The sequence below is a fragment of the Aedes aegypti genome, chromosome 2 (assembly GCF_002204515.2).
Source record: "Aedes aegypti strain LVP_AGWG chromosome 2, AaegL5.0 Primary Assembly, whole genome shotgun sequence".
NCBI classification, from domain to species: Eukaryota; Metazoa; Arthropoda; class Insecta; order Diptera; family Culicidae; genus Aedes; species Aedes aegypti.
Window position 1 is genome coordinate 234,686,407 of NC_035108.1, and position 24,486 is coordinate 234,710,892.

At 34.8% G+C, this 24,486-nt stretch overlaps 1 protein-coding gene across 1 annotated transcript in view; it reads left to right on the forward strand.

Annotated features, from left to right (window-relative positions):
- LOC5570381 (trichohyalin) overlaps positions 1-24,486 on the forward strand; it is a 131,826-nt gene that overhangs the window by 44,971 nt on the left and 62,369 nt on the right. The window contains 7 exon segments of the mRNA XM_021844485.1: positions 5,376-5,541; positions 6,349-6,474; positions 20,045-20,212; positions 20,269-20,507; positions 21,530-21,679; positions 22,030-22,126; positions 22,626-22,681. Coding sequence (XP_021700177.1) covers positions 5,400-5,541; positions 6,349-6,474; positions 20,045-20,212; positions 20,269-20,507; positions 21,530-21,679; positions 22,030-22,126; positions 22,626-22,681 — 978 coding nt within the window. The 5' untranslated portion in view covers positions 5,376-5,399.

Consider the following 24,486-nt stretch of genomic DNA (forward strand, 5'->3'; position numbering starts at 1 on the left):
GCGTTTCGTAAAACCGTACAACACATTCGCTGTGTACTTGCTGTTTCGATTCCATCTTTGATTGAACTGGCAGCAACCGAGCGAAAAAAAACATGTGATCGAAGTCTCTTCTTTGAATTTCTCATTGGCGTATTACACGAAACTTCGAAACTACAGCTTATTTACCTAGGGTTACCATCCGTCCTGATTTAGCAGGACATGTCCTGATTTTGAGTTTCTTTTGAGGTGTCCTGATTTATTTCTCATATTTCAAGTTTTGTCCTGCTTTGGTGAATAGCGTAACATGCTTGGTGAACAGCGTAACATGTCAAAGATATTTTGAATTATTATCCTAATACCAAAAAACAGCAAGAATGTTCAAATGGCATATATCTCAAAATCCATGTTGAGTTTTGTGAATCAGAAACCGACATCAGCTGCATAGAAAGTTTGTGATGTGTTCAATACTGTGTCATTACACCTTCAGGATTAGTCGTTGTTTGACGATTCTGATGTTGGTAATAGAATGGTGATGCATCGCAATGAGGCATTTTTCTCCTTATTTTGCAAGTTTTTTTGGAACTCAAAGAAATATCAAATGAGAAAGCTTTTACGATTGCTGGTACCGTTGAAAATGTTCTCAAAAAGCACAATTTGCAATTTCAGTGGAGTTTTTTCCTGTGTTGGGCGTATTACTACTACGGCCATTTGGTTGATCTTTCAATGGAGTTAATATTTATAAAAACCAAGGCCGAAACTACAAAATCAAACCAGACAGATGCTAGCTCGCATTTCATGACTTCTTGAAAGATCGTTAACAAATATCTCTCAGAATCGAGTAGATAAAACTGTCGGTTTCCAGTTAAGGTCTGCTAGATATCTACCAAAAACATTGATTGATTTTCTGTAAGAATGTTATAAATTTCTAGTGAGATCTTTAGATCTTTATCACGAGATTCAATGAAATCTTAACGGAGGCTTCTTTGTAAAACTTCTGAAAAGATTCTTAAAAGATTATTTGCGATAAATTGCCGGCGAGATTGTTGCAGAATTTCCTGGACTTGATGTTTTGGCACCCTGGATTGGTTCTTAAAGGATTTCTGTTGTTTGATTCCTGACGAGATGGTTAATGTAATTTTAAGCGACACACTAGCGCTTCAAACAATAACCTTGAGAAAATACTTGTCAAATACCTAACCAAATCAAAAGTCAAAACACCCTAGTGTCTTCTGAAAAATTAGAGAATATTGTCAAAAGGCTAGTTATATTGAAGAATTTATACAGGGTGCGCCATCTTTTGCGTTGGTATGTGAAAATCTAATAACTTTGTTAAAAATCAATTAATTTCTATATTTGAGGTATTTGAATTTAATCTGACACTTTGCAATTTTTTGGGCTATTTCATGAAAACAATATCAATCCAGTAACTGCCTTTATTGAGAACATCAACATAAGCTCAGCAGCAAAACATTTTTCATTACTTTTCCGAGCTTATCGAAAGTTTTTGTGTTGATTTCAGTACGATAGTTTGCCTAGAGCTCGTCAATGCTCCGAGATTAGCTGGCATAAACCTTGATTTTCAAATAACTCCTCATAAATAAATCTGTTGGTCAAACCAGGATCCCCGAATTCAATTCAAATTTTTGACATTGGACGTCCAGGGAATTTTCGTTGCAGAAACTGAAAAATTAGATTTGCAATGAGCCGCTTTATTACGACCAATAACCACCAAGACTCTTTTTACGCATTTGCGGGCAGACAGAATGAGCAAACGTTTAAACATATTGATTTCCATCGACTATTCCATACATTTTGAAAAGATATGTTTTGGTGCAAACATCGCCCAAAACGATCACATTTTGGTCATAGAATACCGTTTTATGGATGTCGAGTCGATTTTCTGTTCCTCAAATGTGGCATTTTTGCTTATTTATTTCGCCAAATGGTGCCTGTTGACCACGATATTTTCAAAAATATGAACGTTGAGTTAGTTACAACTGAAATATTATTTACAATGTAAAGCGTCACTATGTTGTCTTGTTCTTTCGGTGTAAAGTTATTCATAGCTGAAATTGTACTGAATTGACATTTCCGAAGCAAGCAAAGATGGCGTACCCTGTACTTGTGCTTATACCCACTAATAGGAAGTTTTTCAAAATCGTACATTACAAGTCTTCGAAATTAAAAATTGAAAAATAAAATCTTTGTAATCGGTGCTGTTAGGACTATTAATTTGAGAATTTGCGACAAAATTAATTTGCGCAGAAAAAAATGAAAATTGCAAAATGTCCTGATTTTGAATTTTCAGGATATGGTCACCCTTTATTTACCGAAATGATTTTTGGAACATTTAACGATGCTGTACGACGAATAAAGATGTCTACTTTGTATTAAACCAAAAATGGCAATTGAAAAGAGACGTCTGTCTAAGTAATTTGTGAAAAAGAAAATCGACGAGTAAAAATCGATCATTGCAGATACTGCAGATACTCAACACGAGATATTCAGCTTTTTAATTTATTTACCGGCATATCGGTCTGTTTTGCTCAAAGTAATAGGGAGCATGGGGATGAAAGCAACGAAAACTAGATGGATAGGTACTGCAAGGAAACGACGAGAGAAATTGGATTAGATTTTGAAGAGGACATACCATATGAAACAGTATTACTCGAAAAGTCCTTCCTTCTGGTTAACGTCCCCTATGGAAACGGCTTGGCGTGTTGCTCGAATGACACTACCAAGACAGCCAAGTGATAGGATGGCTACAAAAGTGCAAAATTATTTATACCTATTTTGAAACTGATACACACATTTTAAAACAATTGCTTAAATTAGGCTTAAAAAATTCGGTTATCAATACGGATCAGCCAATAGTCACATAAACCAACAACAATCATTGCTGCCCAAGTAATCACGATGTTCAAGCTGCAATTTATGCATATAAATGGTGTATATATAGCATTACTTTATATGAACAATTAAAGTTGATTCAAAGTGGGAAAGGGTCTCACTAAAGTCATATTGAAGTTATAGCTTTCCTACTTTAAATCTATTTTAATTGTATATATAGGGTGCCGGTGCCATTAGTGGACTACCTAAGCTTTAAAAAATCAGAACAAAATAACGAAAAGCCTTAACAGAGATCTTTTGGCGTCAACAGAAAGATTTTAACCTCTACTATATGGGAAAAATATAAAAAGAGTGATAAAACTAATTTTTTACCATAAAATCTCTTGGGCCACTATTGGTACACGTGTTCCAGTAGTTGCGCTAGTGCTCCAGTAGTAGACGTTGGGGAATGATACAAGGAATTTTAAACAAAATGGTAAATTTTTACATAGGTTTAACATTTTTCCCTCGGAACAGCAATTAATATCTTTCGAATGAAGCATAAAGATCATCTCTAGAACTTTTCTTCATTTTTATACATCCATTTTAAAAACTGCTTCCATCCGTTGATCCACTACTGGAACACGGTGGCAACTACTGGAGCAAGGAGGCAATTTTTTTGAATAAACTTAATTATTTATATGACTTTTTGATAAAATTAAAAGCTGAAATTTGGCAAATTGACTAAACTAGAGACGATCTATCCGCCAAAAATAGCACATGTCGTTTTTATCGAAAAATGTTCGTTTTATTCCATAGTCCAATCTACTGGTACATTACAACCATTGGTACCGGCTCCCTACAGTAATGCTAGCTTCATATACACCGTTTATATGCATAAATAGTTAGCTTAAGCAGCATGGTTACTTGGGTGCCTGCATAAAAAAAATACGTTAGCCATAACTTTGGCGTTAGCATAGTTTCGGTTTACTTTGAAAATGGCATACGAACAACACTAATGATTCGTTCAACAATCTTATTAAGACTGATTTCAAAAACAAGGCTGGATTGTACACCTTGGATTGATATTGTACAATTTCACCAACAACATGAATATTGATATGCTGGTCACGCACGTTTTTACAGTAACAAAGGATAGGGGAAAGAAATGAGCTCAGCAGTATTATCAAGTGAAGCTTGGGAGGGGTACTTTACCAGGATGTGCCTGAAATGCCTGTATAAGACCTAGGTTATTTATTGCTTAAGTGTTATGGATTGTATGTTCGACTGAAAAAAAAAAAAAAAACTGATTTTAATTCAGAAAATTGTCAGAACTGAGACCAATGCCGACCGCCGCAAAATAATTCCAGCGAAACAAAAGAAGTCATTCCAAAGAATTATAATTCCAAAAGTATAGAAGAAGTTGTATTCATTATTTTATTGCTTAAAAAGCTGAAGATATCGGAGATTTACTGGAGGTTTTCAAAAAGTTTAATTTTCATAGCAATCCTTTTTGACGAACTACAGCTGGGTTATGTTCCGGAAAATTTTGAAATTGAATAAGTTAATTCTGATTTGCAATGAGATTATGTTTTGCAGTCTTAAAAAGATATTTATGCAATCTATACAGCAATTTTACAAAAAAAAAAAAGTAAGGCATCGGCAAATACTTTTGATTCATCTACATTCTTCTTCAATACCGATTTGAATTCAGAGCTTATTTTCAATCATTTCACTTTCACCGGAATTAGTCTCGGTATTCGTTAATTAACTAAATCTGCTAAACATTTCTTTCTTCGACTAGAATTGAATTAAGATTGTTGTGGTCGTCTGCTACAAAAATCACTTCAGAAACTGTAATACTGGTAGGCTCATCAAAAATTAAATACCACCTACTGCATTAATGAATGGTTACATATTTCATTCTATTTTAATTTCTCATTAACCTGGTGGTATATATTTTGGATTTGCAGTCCCGGTCCCGTTTTGTGGATTTTGTCCACACAAACACCTAATTTTGGAGGTTCCTGAAATTGATTCCACTTCTTACCTCTAGCTACGTCACTGCTGATGCTACATTGCGTATAGACAAACATTGTAAATGATGTATAAGAAAACCACATGATGAAATTTCGCACATAATGACCTCTTGTAATCACTATCATTATTATTTCCGCATTCGACTACTGGTGAATACAATGATGCATAATTTGAGATTACCTTAGCACTTAGCATTTATCATCTCGATTGAGTGTAGTAACATCATCTTAATTCCGTTACACTTTATTTTACAGTCAAAATTAATGATCATTTTCCCATTTCTTTCTTCTTCTTATTCTACACCTACCGAAAACACAATCGTCGCTAAATCCAACGCAATCACTGCAAACACAAAAAAAAACTCACACTTCAACGACTCTGCCATTTCTTTGCTTTTGGTCACATAAAATGTGCACCTACTGACACGTGATGCTATTACAACATTTTACATCACTTTCCACACAAATCCATACCAATAATATCCAACCCGTACAATCACAAAAATCCGGCACCCGAATACGAAATAGACCGCGGATTATTCGCGGCATATTATGTCTCGTGAAGCCTACAGCTCAGGTCAAACAGTAAATACAGGCACTAGAAGTCCCGGTCGACCAAGCAGACGTTTAACAGAGCTACCAACCGTCGATAAGTCGCCTTCAAGAGACTACGGAGCCCGAGGAAGTCCTTTAGGTGATACTCAATTTTCAATTGAAGCCAAATTTAGCTTTATCCATGACTAAACTACGATACCTTTTTCGATTTTGTAAAGCTATTACATATCTTGAAGTAACTTTTCTCAAAATTTCGTTTCATTATAATATCCTTTACTTTAACGCGTTTGATACTTTGCATTTTAATGTTACGTGGTATGATTAAACGATATTTGTATATGAAGCAACCAATAAATAAAAAATGACCTGCATTCGCGATTGAACTATTTTCAGTAACTTTTTGCCATATCTTCTCTCCCAGCTCGGATGACTATTTTTGCCAGAGCATTGTCATGCTATTCCTATTTTGAGACATTATCTGCAGTACACAAACCTTTTAGTCTTACGTTCATGTCGCATATAGTTGTTGCATACAGTCATACAGTATGTTCCATAGCTTGTAGATACATGTGTCCTCTCTATCTATCTGTATCCCATTCTGTCAATATCGGTTATATATAACATCACGATGAGGGAAAAACACTCTGATGTATCGTTTTGTGAAAGTATGGTCATTTTTTGTTTGGCACACTATCTGATTTTTTTCCTAGTTCATTTATCAACATCTAGATATTTTTGCTCCCGTACTTTGCTAGAATATGGCATTTATCTTCCAATTGTTTTTTGATTCACATTTTTATACATACGTTGAGCTACTCACCGGTTCATCAATGTTTTCAAATTATTTCATTCATCTATAGGGTTTAACAATCACACAAACCGAATGACGCGTGAACGCTCATTAAACTTTCATCTACATTTTATCTCCATCATAATTCTATTCTAGCCATGGGAAGTCCATACTACAGGGATATGGATGAGCCCATAAGTCCGGCTGGAGGAGGACATCACCGAAGTAGAAGTGCAACACGTGCACCAACTCATTCGATGGAATATCCACGAGAACAACTGCGTAAGTATAGTTATTTAGATGATAAATTTAAATATCTGAGGCTCAAACTTCAAATTATTGCATGGGTAAATGCAAAGAAATGCAACAACACGTTCTCAGTGAACGTTGAGGTCCAAATAAATATATGGCATAGATGAATGATATATCTCCTTTGTAAAAAAAATATCTTGATGTTTTCCATCTTATAACCTCCCTTCTACAATAGATTTGGTATTAACCGTCTCTAGTCACGTTTGTAGCCAATTAGTTTTACGAAACTTTAACAAATTCCATCGATGAAGCAAGGGACATTGCAGTACTAAAATGTGAAGTAAATTAAAATCCGTGATTATAGACGTTGATCTTATTCTCTCAATCCGTCTCAAAAACGTGAGGAGAAGGCAATTTCAACGCACTCGCGATCCTGTTATGAAAATTATATGGCAGGATCAGCAAAAACCCTCAAGAGCCAATTCCGGCATTGAAACTGGAAAACAAATTATTACTTTCTAAAACTTAAAATGCAGTTTGAAAGCACGCAAAATCCTTATTTATTTTTTATCGACAATTCCTGGGGGACTGATTTGGAAGAATTAAGAACTAAGGACTGTTCATTTAAGAAAGTGGACACGTATTTTTTAAAGCAAACTGTTTATTTTCGAACAAATTCATGAGTTCTCTTGAAATACATGGAAATCAAAGTAATCTCGACCAAATTCACATAAGTTTGAACATTTATTGAGCATTCCTGGATAATGCTCTGACTTTTCTCTTGATGCCTCCCATCGGGTTCTGCACAACTTTCTTTGTAACTTTTCTTTGTGTTGCTTACCACATTTTCTTGGAAAAATCCATACAACCTGCTTATCTTCCATCCTTCTTAAGATGTTGTTTGATTATTGCCCAATATTTCCAAATGGGGCGTAGTTATGGGCAATTCGGTAGAATCTGCCATGTTTCAACAAATTCGAATTTTTCCTTCTTGATCATCTCCAAAGAAGCTGAAGCATAGTGAGTCCATGCCAGGCCTGGCCAAAACAATGGAGGCTTGTTATACTTTCGATAGATGGGCAGAAGACGTTTTTAAATGCATTCAGTTCTGTAATTTTCGCCGTTGATTGAACCCATTGTGAAAAATGTAGTACTTTTCATACCGCAGGGGCAAATTACTTGCCATAAAAAAACTTTTTTCCCAAATTTTTCTGTTCGGATGTATTGCACGTCGTCATAAGCATCTGTTTTCGATACAGTGTTGACAAATTGGAATTTGGACACTTCGCGATTTAAGCCAAATCTCGGAACGACAGCTTTTCTGAACACCATTTGTGCAGAATAAATCTGCGTGTTGCCATGTTAAACCGACCTATCGCTTGGAATTTACAACTGTTTGATGTCAACTTTCTTCTGCAGTTAAAATAAACACTTGAGTACACACTGAAACAAAATTTGATTTTTTTCCTTGGAATTTCCACACCAAAATGTTAACAATCAGGTGTCCACTTTCTTTAATGAACAGTCCTTATTATTAAAAAAACCAAAAATATTAAAGCTCCTGGCGATGATGAAATTTTTTACATCCTCATCAAGAAACTTTCAGAGAGTGTCATTTTTGACTGAAACATTTAACAAATACTTTCAGATGGCATATTTTTCTGACAAATGGAAAAATGCCTAGGTTGTACCAATTTCAAAACCGGACAACAATTCTGCAGAAGCTTCTAGCTTGCTTTCCTCAACCAGTGAACTTAAAAAAAATCATTTTGAACAGAATGATGGCACACATCAACGAAAATTTAATGTTTGCCAATGAGTTTGGATTTAGACATAAAATATTCGACCACTCATCAACTTTCACGCGTAACAAGTTTGATTCGTTCCAACAAATTTGAAGACTATTCAACTGGTCTTGCTCTCCCAAACATAGAAAAAGCATCTCAATCGATTTTAACCCTTCAGTCGTCGCGCGGTTTGCCACCGTCAGAACCACCACGCTGATCCTGTGTACGATAAGCGAGTTTTTTTCACCCCTGTTGTACAAAATACAACAGCGCAACGAGTGAAGTGTTAATAATATTTGGAGTGAAAGTCTCTTACAATAGCATTCGAACCACCATAACATTTATAAGTTTTGTTTTGAATTGAGCTAGAAATCTTGAAAAGAAACTCTTGCCCCACTCGAACTTTTGCCCCACTTTACTCTTATTCTCATTATGCCAAACGTCCTTATTCGAAACGTCGTTGTGCGAATTATCCCACCCCCATCCACTTATTAACAGAAAATCGAAACTTTGTCTTAGGAACATGTTGTTCCAATATGGAACAGCTGATGTAATATTAGGAAAAAAGATTCGAAATAAAATTTCAAAGATGATTCAGATGTTTCGTCGTTGGTGTAGTACTAATAAGTAACATATAATATTCAGTAGTGTGATGCAAATATTGAAATTGTGGCTCCCCTATGCTTAAACGATTTTAATAATGGTAAACAGAAGGATGCTGTTTTCCATCATTAAAATCGTTTAAGCATAGGGGAGCCACAATTTCAATATTTGCATCACACCACTGAATATTATATGTTACTTATTAGTACTACACCAACGATGAAACATCTGAAGTTTGAACATCAAAGTTTGAAGTGATTCGGAAGAAATTTTCCTGAGCACACGCCAGTTGAAGTTTACATGAATATTGCTATGAAAAACGACAGCATTTTGTGCTCCGCCCTCTATCTCTTCGTTATATTAGTTTTTGGAAAAGTTAACAAATTTTTCTCATGTAAAATCCTCCCAGCTACAACTTTGCTTTGTTATTCATTATCATAAAGTGGGTTTGCATGTAGGGGAAGGGGTGGTAAAATGAACACCTTAAGAAAATCATCTTGTTTCTGATAGAAAAACGAGGAATTTGTATAGTTCTATCGCACAACATCAAAAATAGGGAAGTAATCTATAGTAGCGACATGGATTCAGACTGATATAGCTAAATTTTCACATATTTTCAACGCTATCAAAAAGCGATGCAAATGTTCATTTTACCTGCACTATGTGGGTAAAATGAACATCTGTTGGTGGTAAAATTAACACCACGCAAAAAACGTAGGCAAAACAAATATTTCTGAAAATTTTCATTGCCCTACCGAAAATACATCCATTAATGATTGTAACCCATTGAAAAACAATTCTAAAGGTATCAGATTTGACATCATATCATAATGATATTCACCTCACTGAAAAACCTCAAGTCTTCCGAGCTTCAAGTTACGTCAGTTCTAATTTTCAAACGTGGTTTTCTAAAATATATATATTTTATATTGATATTTTCACTTCAATTGACCTCCGTATAAACTCGAACACTCAGATATCTGCTCTAAATCGTCCGTGCGTGATAAAAATTCATCGAAATTTGTTTTTTCTCAGCAAAAGGAACGGTGTTTATTTTACCACCACTTCCCCTAGCATGCTTCACCAACTGTTCGACAGCCAACAGTAGTGCTCTTGACGGGAAGAATAGATCAAAGTAATCCAGGCAACTATGTTCTACAGCAAAAACGCAGTGTTGCTCTGAAAGTAATTGAATGATCATCTCAACATGGTCTAGACTTTGTAATCAATAATAACAAATTGTAATCTTTGGCAAAATTATAGCTGGGAAGTCTTCACATGAGAAGAGTTTGTTCACTTTTCCCTAGATTATTATGACGAGAAGTTAGAGGACTGAACAAAAAGGTTTTTCCCATAGTAATTTCCATATAAACTTCAAACGACGTGTGCACAACCAAATTTCTTCCAAATCACTTCAAACATTAGGAAAATGTTTTTCATCATAATTTACACCGTTTAGGCATAGGGGAGCCAAAATTTCAAAGTCATATATCCAGTGTTGAAACATTTGAATAAATGGCGGATATACAGTAAAACCTCCATGAGTCGATATCTGAAGGGACCATCGACTCGTGGAAATATCGGGTATTGGAACAGAAATGACTTGGAATGCTGCTTGAGGGGACCATCATAGTAACCATGACATTTTGAATTTAGTATGGTTCCATGAGTCGATATCGAGTAATGGGACATCGACTCATGGAGGTTTAACTGTAATTATTAATAATTTTAGACGAAAATCGTTGCCATCTTCTATTGTCATGATAAATACGTTGCATATTTAGGTTAAGTTAATCAAAACCGTCAACCCACATGTAAAAAAACTGAACTGCTATGGAAAATGAAATGTGGGAAACATGGCAAGTACTGTTGCAGGTTATCCAGTATTTGCACCCCAATTGTCAATAGAAAAACAAAGTTTGTTCACAGTTTTTACATGTTTCCTACTAATCAAGGATTAAAAGCTTTAGTTTAACGTATTGACAGTATTCCGACGTACATTGACTGAATAACAAAAAATAATTTTCTTTAGGGTGGTGAATACTGGTACATCTACCCTACTTACGAGGGATTGCAAAAAAAAAATAAAAAAAGTGCTTTGAAGCTTCAGAAATTTCCACAACAAATTTCAGGAAACTATGTATTTTGTGTGTAAATTGTATTCAAAACTTATATTGAAAAATGACCACCGATAGATCATTTTCATGTATGAGGATTAGGGAGGTTCAAAATTTAGAAAAGTTTAAAATTCAAATCTCCCATATCTCCCTTACCATCCTTACCATAAAAATAGCGTTCTGTGAAATTTTCTGCTTTCTAGGTGGTGATTTAAAGGTGGCCCAAAGACGGTGTAGGTTGCCATGGAAATTACTATGAAGAAATTTTGAAAAATGTTCTAAGCACGCTAGTACTGGAATGTAAGTACAAACTTATCATCCTAAAGTGAAAACTCATTCTTTTAAATAAAATTAAAAAAATGCTGAAGAGAGAGCAATTCAATCCGACGAATAAGAGAAGAGATATTTAATCTTCAAAAATATAATTAGCTCAAAAAGGATTTGTTTCTTCAGCAACATCCTTTATTAAGGTCTGAGGAATGAGTTTTCACTATGGGATGATCAGTTTTTACTTACATCACAGTTCTAACGTGTTTGAAACTTTTTTCAAAATTTCTCCATAGTAATTTCCATATAAACCTACATCGTCTTTGGGCCACCTTTAAATCACCACCTAAAAAGCTAAAAATTTCACGGAACACTATTTTTATGGCAAGGATTGTAAGGTAGACATGGGAGATTGAATTTTCAAACTTTTTCAAATTTTGAACCGCCCTAATGAGGATGCTTAGGCTTATATTTTGAATAAATGTTCTTCTACGAAAGACACCGTGGGTCTGTGCTACAAAAAAAAATTTTTTTTGAGGTGTTTTTTTAAAAATGACGTTAATGTGTTTTATTGTAATCAAAAAATGTGTTACTTATCATTGTACCACACGATTTCATTCCTTACAAATGAAATAATACTTTTAGTTACATTAAAATTATTATTTATTATTATCATTTGTGAGTGTTTTGTCCTCTCTTATTAATTAACAGTTTGTTAATTTTTCATTCGTTATCAAATGTTTATATCAGTGAAAGGTATTTTATTTTCCTAAACCATATTTACAAGGTTTTTGTTCTGAACATGAATTTACACATGTTGACAGACTAAAAGTTTAAACAGATGCCTAAAAGAGATGAAAATTTCGCCATCGGAAGTTTTATGTATTCGATTTTAATGTTTGGTCAAATACACGATTTGCAATGAGATTTAAAAAGTTTTATGGGAAATTACCCCCATGCGTGTCGCGGAATATAACATATTGACATGTTAATAATTTAGTTAGCATATTTGGATTCAATGATCCCTTGAATCCCTGGGTTGAAAAAGTGTTTTTTTTTTGTGTATGCTTGTCATTTTTTTTTTTTTGTGAAAACCCCTACTGTTCGTAGAAAAAAAATCTGACTATGCCACCGCATCATGTGAACAAAATAACGAAAAAAAGATAATATTTAAGTTCTTTTGTCAAAGATTTCAAACTTTCCTTAGTGATTCGATTCTCCGGAGGATTCGATTATCCGGAGTGAAAAAAAATCGATGCTCCGGATAATCGAGGAGGACCTGTAAGATGAAAAAAGCCTAACCTTTGTTCTTATATTCTTATTATTTTTACAAAATATGAATAATTATTACCGATTCCAAACATTTCAAAACGATGAGCGTTAGTTTGGCTACTCTAAATTAATCTTAAATACAATGAGGCTTACTTAAATCTGAAATAATGTACATATTTAAATACAGTCAACGCTCTATAACTTGATATTGAAGGAACCATCGAGTTAGTTAGTAAATTCGGGTGAAATTGATCAGTAGGGTGAATTTGATCACCATGTAACATGATTTTATTTCTTACTACAGTTCGGACTCGATTATCCGGAGACTCGATTATCCGGAATTTTAGACTCGATTATCCGGAATTTGTTTTTTGATGTTCTTGTTTTTCATTTTTTTTTTGCATAAATCTGAGATAATTTGATATTGCTATATACAATATGAATGGTTTTGCAGGTTTGAAAGTATTTAAGAAAAGGGGGGTTTAAAGAAGTGTTTTTTGTGTATGCTGGTCAAAAAATGGTTTTTCCTTGAAAAGACCCCTACTGTTTCTAGAAATAATTTCTAGCTACGCTACTGCATCATATAAACAAAACAACTAAAAAAGATAATATTTAAGTACTTTTATCGAAGATTCCAATTTTTTCTTGGTGATTCGATTATCCGGAATGAAAAAAAAATCGATACTCCGGATAATCGAGTCCGACCTGTAATAGAGCAACAATATCAAGTTATCCTGCGGCAAATGATCGTTGTTTGTCGTAGCTACTGTCGAGTTATATGTTGTGAAGTTTTTTTTTTTGCGTTAAAGAATGAAAAGATGGGAAATTCAAAACTCATGTTTCGAGTTGCATTGGCAGACATCCATAAACATTAAGTTCGAACCAAAGGTTCGGTCATGGTGTCAGGCTGTGAGGATGCTTAAAAATATATAGCCCTAAAACAGAATGTTTCATTAAAATTCGTACCAATTTGGTCATTTTTAAGAAAAAATTGAATTCTTATTAGATGATAGGAAATTTTCATTAGAAATTGCCTACATTTAGGCGTTTTCCGCGGTATTCTTCAAGTTTAAGGTGAAGATGAATCGAAGCCAATCCTCAAATTTTCAAAAGCACAAATCTAGAGAACCAGACAGCGGTTTGAGCTCAAAACCTAATCGATTGGTCACACGTTGGTGGTGACCAATCGATTAAGTTTTCAGCTTGAACGGCTGTTTAGTTCTCTAGATTTGTGGTCTTGAAAATTTGAGGTTTGGCTTCGATGCATCTTAACCTTAATTATTGAATATGTCCATGAATATTGTGTTGTTAAGAGTTTGGGCATCATAATCGGATTCAGGGATTAAATTAGTTATGTAGAGTTGTTTTCAAAACTAACAGTGATTGCATTGACAAGTTATCAATTTCACCCCGAAATGGGATCTCACTATTTTTTTTTATTTTAGAAATGATGTTTAGCACTAAAATCTCATCTGTTAGAAAATTTTAGTTAGTACATGAGCCAATAAGGTTCACCGTCGTACGTGTTTTCCTGCATTCAGTTGTTTGGCATTGACAACATTCTAGAAAATACACCTGACAACCCGGAAAAAATTATCAACTTCACCCGAAATTACGGTATCGAGTTACAGAACACGAAATCAGTGCAACTGCGATTCAAAGGACCATCGAGTTAGCTATGCAAACTTTTACTATGGTTCTCTAACTCAAGATACAGAATATCCAGAAATGGAGAATTGACTGTATGAGCAAACCATCAAAATCTATATTTTTTGTGAGAAATATATTAAAATTTGCAAACTAATGGTTAATAAATCCTAATAAACCCCTAAGTTCCTCGTACGAATGTATTGTCATAAGAACTATGAAAAAATAAAAATGTTTTAAGGAAATTGGGCCAATACACCCTCAATACTCCCACTATCTTCTATCAATAAGAACTATCGATGAAAATGAATGTGAATAAAAAAAAAGACACGGACACCATCTTCAGCCATTTAGCTGCACAGACTGTAACTTAACACTAGACAACGGACAAGCATGCTCCAATGGTACAGCCGAAAAACATTCCTAACGAAAAGTTTCAATGGCTGCAGCGGGAATCGAACCCACACCCCATGACACGATACGCTCATTGCCTGACGACATTAACCGCACGGCCACGAAGCCCACAAGTGAAAATAGAATTATTTCTATTACCCTTAAGGAGGTGCCTCGTTGAGTTTTCCAACTTTTTTGTTTAAGGGCCAGTCCAATGTAGAGTACCGTAGTCCGGGGTAACATTGATCTTATTTTTTTAATTTCCCAAAAATTTTATTTGAAAATGCATATTTTGCAAGTTTTGTATTTTTAAACCAAATACTGACACCCAATACTCGTGTTATACTGCATTTTGTTTTCTGAAAGTTTAAAGCATGTTTAAAAAATGTTTTAAGTGTTTTTTTATTTCGCTGATATGGAGTAACATTGATCACCCAAGAAGGCAACGTACGTTAATATTGAAAATATCATTACTTAAGTACTAAATTCACGGTCTTTCTTCTACGTGGCATTACGTCCTCACTGGGAGAGAGCCTGCTTATCAGCTTAGTGTTCTTATGAGCACTTCCACAGTTATTAAATGAAAGCTTTCTTTGCCAAATTTGACATTTTTGCATTCGTATATGGTGTGGCAGGTACGATGATACTCTATGCCCAGGGAAATCAAGGAAATTTCCATTACGAAATTACGGTACCTGCAGCCAACTACCAAGGCCAAACTTTTATAAGTCATTTATTTTATGAGTTATTCCAAAATTAAAAACAGCTTGAATTGTGGGATACGCCTAAAGGTAGGCGTAATTCTGCATTCTTTATAGTAATTTGTGAATTATGCTTAACTGATCATATTTGTGAAAGCTTTGACAACAGAATCGTTTTCAGCGTCATTTTTAGTAACAATCGCATTCCTCTTGCTCATATCGTTTTCTGGACTAATGTGAGATATTATTCTTCAATCGTACCTTCCATAATGATGAATATCATTGTTTGCAAAAGTTAAAAAAATTGCGCATTTTTTGTAAAACCTAATTGTGTATAAGCTCATGAATAGGAGGAAGGGAATCACCATTCATACATTTAAAAAATATAACGGTACAAGTTTGATTTTGGAATGTCCTAATCTAAATACTGACGAAAAATGTTATATTCAATTGCACGTAGATTTGTTTATATTATTATAAGTAACAATTAATTGAGACTCATGTCAGATGACTTAAGTAACAAATAATAAATAATCCCTGAAATGGTAATTACAGTTGATATTCAATTGATTATTGATACCCATGTAAGAGCCCAAATTGGGAACACGCAGACAATTTACTCATAATAAAAACCCAAAAGCAAACACTTGTTGTTTGCATTAAATTTCAAATTGCTTTGGGGTCATGCACAAATTACGTCACGCTCCAAGGGGGGGGGGAGTCGAGCCAAGCGTGACAAGCCTTACAAAATTTTTGGAGGACTCATACAAAAAGTGTGACAAAGGGGGGGAGGGGGTCGAAAAAGCTGAAATTTAGCGTGACATAACTTGTGTACCATCCCTTTTAGATAACTTGTTTTCAACTAAAACAAACTTTGAATAGACTTTGTTTTTATAGCTAATTTGTTTATATGTTATAGTTTCTTAGACGTTATCAGATTTTTTTCTAGCAAAAATGAAACAAAATTAGCTGTTTATAACAAATTTTGATATAATTGCGATGCAATTATGTTGTAATCCAATAGTCGGGATACAAACGTGATCGTCGACTTAGATACTAGAAACAACTTCTATTTGGTTATAGCTTATAGGAAAATAGTAGGCGTCAATGAACTTCACTCAAAGATTCAAGCGACAGAAAAATGACATATCCTCCTGAAATCAGTCGCCATTTAGTATGTAGTAGCACTGAAAATAAATTAAATTTGTCGTCGAATGCTGTCGGTTTCATCAATTTTCAACCATTTGTCAAAAAGTTTCGAGCATTAAAATTTAAACAAAATTTAGCCAATATCAGTAATTATGCGAAATTCATGCATGAATTCATCAAGTCATGAATGGTACCAGGTTCCTTGAATTCACTACATCAATATAGTCCATTGAAATGCATCAATGTGAATCTTTTCGAGAAAAATTGAATTTTACAAACTTACTGCGTGCATTAAATTGATACTTCAAGAGGTATTTTCTTTCGGATTTCCCGAAGCACCTCAATATTCCTATAAAGTGGCAAATTTCCTATAAATTTATATCTAACCTTATTATCTGGCTTAAGTAAAGCTAATGGGAATGCATTTTCGAGAACTATTATATTGAATATTTACTAAAAACTAGAAATGCAAATGCGAGTGTACAAGCAAAAAAAAAAATCAAATTCATTAATTATTCGCTGAACAGTGTGCATTTAAGTGTGTTTGCTTTCACTCAGACCCAGATATTGATTTTTTTTCTAAAGCTCACTCATTTATCTAAAGCTTTATCACTTATCGCTCTCTTTAACAATCATGATCCGCAAAACATCATCAGAGTATGTTTATCATATTCTGCTACAGCTCTAATTAGAACGGAGGGATAGTAGTACTTGATGAATTCCAACTCATCAAGCTCCAAACCTGGGGGACAGTATTCCTATTGAATGTTTTGGGATTTTTTTTTATTAGTATCATTTCAAACATTACATTCATTATTTCTTATATCTAGGTGTTCTCTGTGTTATTAGACAACACTATCATCCTAATTTGGTAAAACAAATCTAAGATTTTATTAACATTTTGTTAACAACATATTACATTTCATTTGCCGTAGCAGTTCAGATTTTTTACAGGTGAGTTGATTTCACCTGCTTATAAGAGAAAAAAAAACGTTTTCAATATACTTAACCTAACTTAACCTAAACATATAACGCATTAATCGTGACAATAGAAGATTGTAACGATTTTTGCCTGAAATTATTGATTATTTTATTTGACATTTGTTCCAATGTTTCAACATTGGATATTCTATGTAACTCATTGGTACTATACCAGGGAGAAAGCCTCAGAATCATTTTCAAAATTTTATTTTGAATTCTCTGCAGAGCTTCCTTCCTGGTATTACAACAGCTAGTCCATATTGGTACAGCATTCAACATGACTGGCCTGAAAATTTGTTTGAATATCAAAAGCATGTTCTTAAGACAAAGTTTTGATTTTCTATTAATAAGTGGATAGAGACATTTTACATATTTGTTACATTTGGCTTGAATGCCCTCAATGTGATTTTTGAAAGTTAAATTCTTATCCAGCATGAGCCCTAGATACTTAACTTCATCTGACAAATTTATTGGAACCCCTCTCATCGTGACAACATGTCTACTTGAAGGTTTCAAATAAATAGCTTTTGGTTTATGTGGGAATATTATTAGTTGAGTTTTGGAAGCATTAGGAGAAATCTTCCATTTTTGCAAGTATGAAGAAAAAATATCCAAACTTGTTTGCAATCGACTACAGATGACACGCAGGCTTCGTCCTTTGGCGGAGAGGCCTGTGTCATCCGCAAACAAGGATTTTTTACATCCCTGAGGAAACTCAGGTAAGTCAGATGTGAAAATATTGTATAATATTGGCCCCAAAATGCTGCCTCGGGGAACACCAGATCTTACAGGAAGTCTTTCAGATCTGGAGTTGTGATAATTAACCTGAAGTGTACGATTTGACAGATAACTTTGAATTATTCTGACAATGTATGTTGGAAAACTAAAGTTTTTCAATTTTACAATCAAACCTTCATGCCAAACACTCTCGAATGCTTTTTGTATGTCTAGAAGAGCAAGACCAGTAGAGTAGCCTTCAGTTTTGTTGGAACTGATCAAATTTGTTACACGTAAAAGTTGATGAGTGGTCGAATGTCCATGGTGGAATCCGAACTGTTCATTGGCAAAAATTGAATTTTCGTTTATGTGGGCCATCATTCTGTTCAAAATAACCTTTTCAAAAAGTTTACTAATGGAGAAATGCAAACTGATTGGACGATAGCTAGAAGCTTCTGCTGGATTTTTGTCTGGTTTTAAAATTGGAACAACCTTAGCATTTTTCCATTTGTCAGGAAGATATGCTAATTGAAAACATTTGTTGAATATACTAAAAATAATAAGCTACTTTCTGGAAGTTTCTTGATGAGGATGTAGAAAATTCCATCATCGCCAGGAGCTTTCATATTTTTCAATTTTTTTTAATAATAGTTCTCACTTCTTCCAAATCTGTCTCCCAGGCATTTTCGAAAACGTTCTCTTGATTGAGAATATTTTCGAAATCCTGAGTAACTTGATTTTCAATTGGACTAGTAAGTCCTAAATTAAAATTGTGCGCACTTTCAAACTGCATAGCAAGTTTTTGAGCTTTTTCGCAATTAGTTAGTAATAATTTGTTTTCCTCTTTCAATGCCGGTAGATGTTTTGGGATTATTTATCACCTGAGTTAGGCCTATACGGATGACAACATGAGCATGAGCATGGATGATCGCTTTGGCGCCGGCCACGCCCAATGCGGTCATCGGGGAAGGAAAGGAATGTTAGTTAAACAACCATTGTTACTAGAGACCGAATATACTTCTGAATCTCCACAATTGTTATTGAATAGATATTGGATTAGTGGGATAAGGTAAGGATCTAGGAGTCATCTTCAGTTTGTTATTCCATTCATGATTTAATCACGCCTAACCAGTTTTCCGATGTTACTCGATTACGCATTGCATACCAACCGAGTGTGCTTACGGTCTCATCGCTCGCTTCCACTAGAGCAAGCGACACAATCGTTGAACCAAACATAGACTCGATAAAGCCACATTTTTTCGCGCTGCACGAACTGACACAAAACAGTTTGTAGCTCTAGTTGGAGATGTCTGTCAACTAAAATGAAGTCATTGTCTTTCCAATTTAGTTAACGAAATTGTACGTTTATTAAATTTGTATATGGATAACTATAGGCCTCCAAGCGCAAAACGAAACATACTGTTAGCCATCTATACTTTGGTAGCGCAACTAGTTAGCGGATGATGGATTTGTTTTTTTATACATTCATTACATGAATCAATTCTACGTTCTACATAGGTTTGTTTTACAGAAAGTCTTCCACTAACCCTAAGGAATAATTCTGGGGGGTGCCTAGTGGAACCATACAACTTTATTTTGCTTTATTATTACTGAGCTGGGCTAGTCAAGTGCGAATAATGCTTTAGTCTATTAGCTGCCTGTACAGAAAATGTGTCTGCTACAGTAGCTGGTCCGATAGCGTTTACCTATATCTCCCGGAACAGTGCTCAAAAATATTATTATTTCTTCAATTTACAATCTTCCAGATTAATTTTCCATTGAAGAAAGTTCAAACAGATTTGATTTTTTTTATAAAATATGATTTGTTACTCATCTGAGAACACACAAATGAAGCTTGAAGCACTCAACTAAAATTAAAACCATTTTATGAATTATCTAGTGCCCAGATATGAAGCCCAATTTATTGTACCTTATGACTAAATGACATCTCTCAATTTTCATACAGGAACTCGTTATCAATCACTTGACAGAGGATTAGTCGACCCACATGACAGGGAATTCATTCCGATCCGAGAGCCACGGGATCGTTCTCGTGATCGCTCCTTGGAACGAGGTCTCTACTTGGAGGAGGAACTCTATGGCCGCCCACCAAGACAAAGTCCGGGTCACATGAGTACGGTTAGGCCGAATCCTGGTCCAAGGTATTTATTTATCCTTTTTACTTCTCAGGCATGCCGGACCGGGGGTACCTCGGTGATTTGCAGGTGCAGAACAATGACTTACAGCGTGAACTTGGCAATCTGAAGAAGGAACTTGATCTGACAAATCAAAAATTAGGTAGCTCCATGCACAGCATCAAGACATTCTGGTCGCCAGAATTGAAGAAAGAACGCGCCCTACGTAAAGAGGAGAGCGCCAAATACAGTCTCATCAACGATCAACTGAAATTGCTGAATAGCGAAAATCAGGTAACGTTATTTTTGTCTGATTCACCAAGTGGTTCTTCAAATGCTCGAGCATATTTTTGGATTACATTGAAACAATATGCACCGTTTTTACTATACCAATAAGTTATTTCACAGTCAAAAGTTCAAAGATTGTACAGTCACCCCACAGTTATGGATAGCACACAAATATGGATCAGCGTTGGATTAAAACGGGAACATCTCATCAAATAGATTTGCAATTATACAGAACACATTTTACCTACATGAACCATCAATCTGTACAGCATCGCAATGAATTGTAATATACTTAAGCATATTTTTGTCCGTCCGTAGGAAATAAAATACGGTTTACTTTCCCAGAAGCGTTGATTCATAACTTTGAACCATTGAAACCCATACCACAGTTATGAATCAAAGATATAACGATTCCGAAACAAACGCCAAAACGTATGCTTTTACTAGCACACTATTCGTTTATCTCGCAGATAAATTGCTGTTATAGTGTTTTGATCCATAATATGAGTCGATTTGATCCATAATAAGGATCCTCCTCTCCCACTGATCCACAACTGTGGGGTGGACATCGTTAGAAATTTCTATCGAAATCGATACTTTTCGGTAAATAACGAGTTCTGAGGTGTATTCTTAAAAACAACTATATTTTGCAGTGCCAAGGAGGTAATTTTGTTCTGTAAAGCGCCACCATGTTTTTTAATCACATTTTGTAGTGAAAAATAACCCTTAGTTGATCCATAACTGTGGGGTGACGTAGATGACAACTCTGTAAATGGGAAAAATGATATTGAGATTGAATCCAATTGACGAATAAAATTGTAGTTTTCAAATAAAATGAGAAGGAATCAAAATTGTTTATAACAAATACTATATCTATAGTATTTTTTGTTTTTTCCAAGAATGTGATTTCCCCGAGCATGTGAAAAGTCACATTCAAATCTGCAGATAACACAAGCAGTAGAATTTCACTAATCTATCATTTCCATTCAATGATGGCATTCCCGGACCTATCTTATTGCATATTTCAGAAACAAGCAATGCTAGTGCGTCAGCTCGAAGAGGAATTACGCCTAAGAATGCGGGCACCAAACATCGAGATGCAGCAACAAATGGAAGCTTTGTATGCGGAAAACGAGCATCTTCAACGGGAAATTTCAATCCTTCGTGATACCATCAAGGTAAGTGCCAGAGCATTTTTTTTCCAAATAAATTACTAAGGATTTCTTATGAATGGGAAAGCGAAGACAACTGACAAAACTTTAAACGTGCTTCCTTCAATTCCTAATGCCTTCTAATGAGCACACATTTCCATTTGCTTATGTTCCGCTTAATTGATAGTTAACCAGTCATATTTATGCTTTTACTTTTCATTATTCTGTCGAATCTTTCTTCTTTAATATATATACACCAAGGTAGCCGCAGCTGGTGACCTATTTATGAGATCTTCACGGTCTATGTGACGTGGTACTTCCTGTAATAATTAACTCTCATTTCCTCTCCATTATACTTCCTTTTCGCACTGGCGTAGGAACTTGAGCTGAGGATAGAAACGCAAAAACAAACTCTGCAGGCCCGTGATGAGAGCATCAAAAAGTTACTGGAGATGCTGCAAAGCAAAGGAATGGGTAAGTGCTGGAACTTTTATCACACATTCTCTTGTGGTCACAATTTTTTTCGGTGATTTAATAGAATAAATTTGTAAATTCTTTAAACAACGTGAATAAAATTCAAACCAATAGAACGCCACAAGTGTTATTTTTGAATTTGCTAATTAATCATGAGTTTTTCAAATGTGTTGTTGTGGCTTAACAAGCAGTTTTCTATACCTACATTTTCATTATGTTTTAATGATAATCGCTCCATTTGATATCGGGTTAATTACATTATTTTTCAATTATATTCCAAAGAGAATTAACACTTCGAAATAGCCACAATATATTTTTCAGCTTGCAAAAAACAAAATATCAAGCCAACGAAAAAAAAAATCTGCTCACAATAATTTTTGTAAAAACAAAATACGAACTATGAAGAATACAAATATTTTTTTTGGTCTAATGAATTGTAGCCTTAAATAGTTACATAATATGAACATTTTTCTCTCTGTGCCCACCCGAACAACAAAAGGTAAAGAGGAGGAGCGTCAAATGTTCCAACAAATGCAAGCCTTGGCCCAAAAGCAGGTAAGACCTTTAGATAGATGTCACATTTATAAATTGCTTAAGCTTATATGGTGTTGGAGTATCGTGCAGTTGAGCAATGCATTTGTTTCTTATTAGTGTCCAAATATTTGATATATCGTTACTAACTAGTGTCAGTGGCTTCTCCTCAATTTCAACCAATGAATTAACGCTTGAAACTTGACAACTTGTGAAAACAGAATTGGAACAGTTTGTATTGATTATTTGGCGGCATGCAAGAAAAATGTTACAACTTTACAAACTTTTCCAATTTATTCTTATTTTATTTTTATCATTCGCGTAGTTATGATCGATTTCTTCATTTATGCTGCTCTAGATTCAATTAGATTTTTCCTAATCATAATTTCTTTGGCGAAAGAATTATTATAAAATTGTTTATGTAAGTTGAATGAATATCGCCTTATTGAGCTAAATTCTTGAAAAATACATTTTTGAAGCTAAAAAAGTTGATAGTTACCGGTGAAAGAAGCAAATAAAACCTATGCAGTTGGCGAAGACAGAATACTCGGGATGATAGATATTTAAGAACCACAAACATTCGCAAATGTTTCAAATATTTTCATGTATCATCCAACTAAGACGACCAATTTTTGTTTAGTTGAGTTGACATTTTTCTTTTTTGTAATCCACAGCGTTTGTATATAAATATTCTGTAAAATAATGCATTTAAATATATTTTGATGATCAATAATTCTTTCGTCAAAAAATTGGCAATTTTTGACGAAACTAATCCGGTAATGATGGTTCCAAGTAAAAAAATAAACCTGTTCGACATATTGGCTTCTATCGTAAATATTGTTTTTAGAATCGACCTAACTTGCTGATAAACCATATTTTGTTTCACATGTTCTTTCTGAAAAAAAAAAACACACTCAACGATGCACCAAAGCCTTATCCCGTTTCATATTCTGAAATAATGCTTATGAAATGTCCTCCAACGAAATAAATTTCAAAACAATTTGGAGTTCTGATAATGAGTCTATGGTTTTCGCTTTCCCATTTTCCTGAAATCCAAAATCATTTGTTTGAGATGCAATAGTACCGCGTATGAACAACCAATTTGTTCTTCTCCTTTTAACGCAAATTTCAGATGCATGATTACGAGACCTGCTCCACAACACCCGATATAATGAGAAACCTTTACCAGGGACAACCGCCAAATTATAGCACTAACTACCCGTCGTCGACTTCAATGTGGGATCGTTCAGGACGATTACCAGCTAGACGATATAGTATAAGCGGTTTACCAACAAGCTCGATAGTCGATTATTGTAATCTCTCAGATAATGCGGCTAATCTTTATTCGCAGTCAGTTAATCTCACGAATTTATTAAACGAAACGACAAAGTCATTATCTAGATCATCAAATATATTAAATATGCGTTATTCGCAGACTCCCACTTTGACACAGCATCCAATTGGCTCTGTAGACTCGATAGTAAGCCATCCGTCATTCTATCAAACATCTCAAGCACCACCACCTCCTCCTCCACCGCCACCGCCTCCACCTCCACCATCAACGCAATCACCGTTTGAAACTATGATACCAATGTCGACAAACTTTTGCTCGTATCCAAACGTAAACAGTCAATTGCCAAACTTCAATGCTTCCAACATGACCAACTATGTCGGCAACTATCGCCCATCATCTGATTATCTACTGTCGAGACCAATATACAGCAATACCTATTCAAACTCATCGAATCTACTCTCACAACCTCATAGTATTCTCTCACAGACGAGGAATCTCCTCACGCAGCATTACGCGTCGAACCCACTTATGTCAC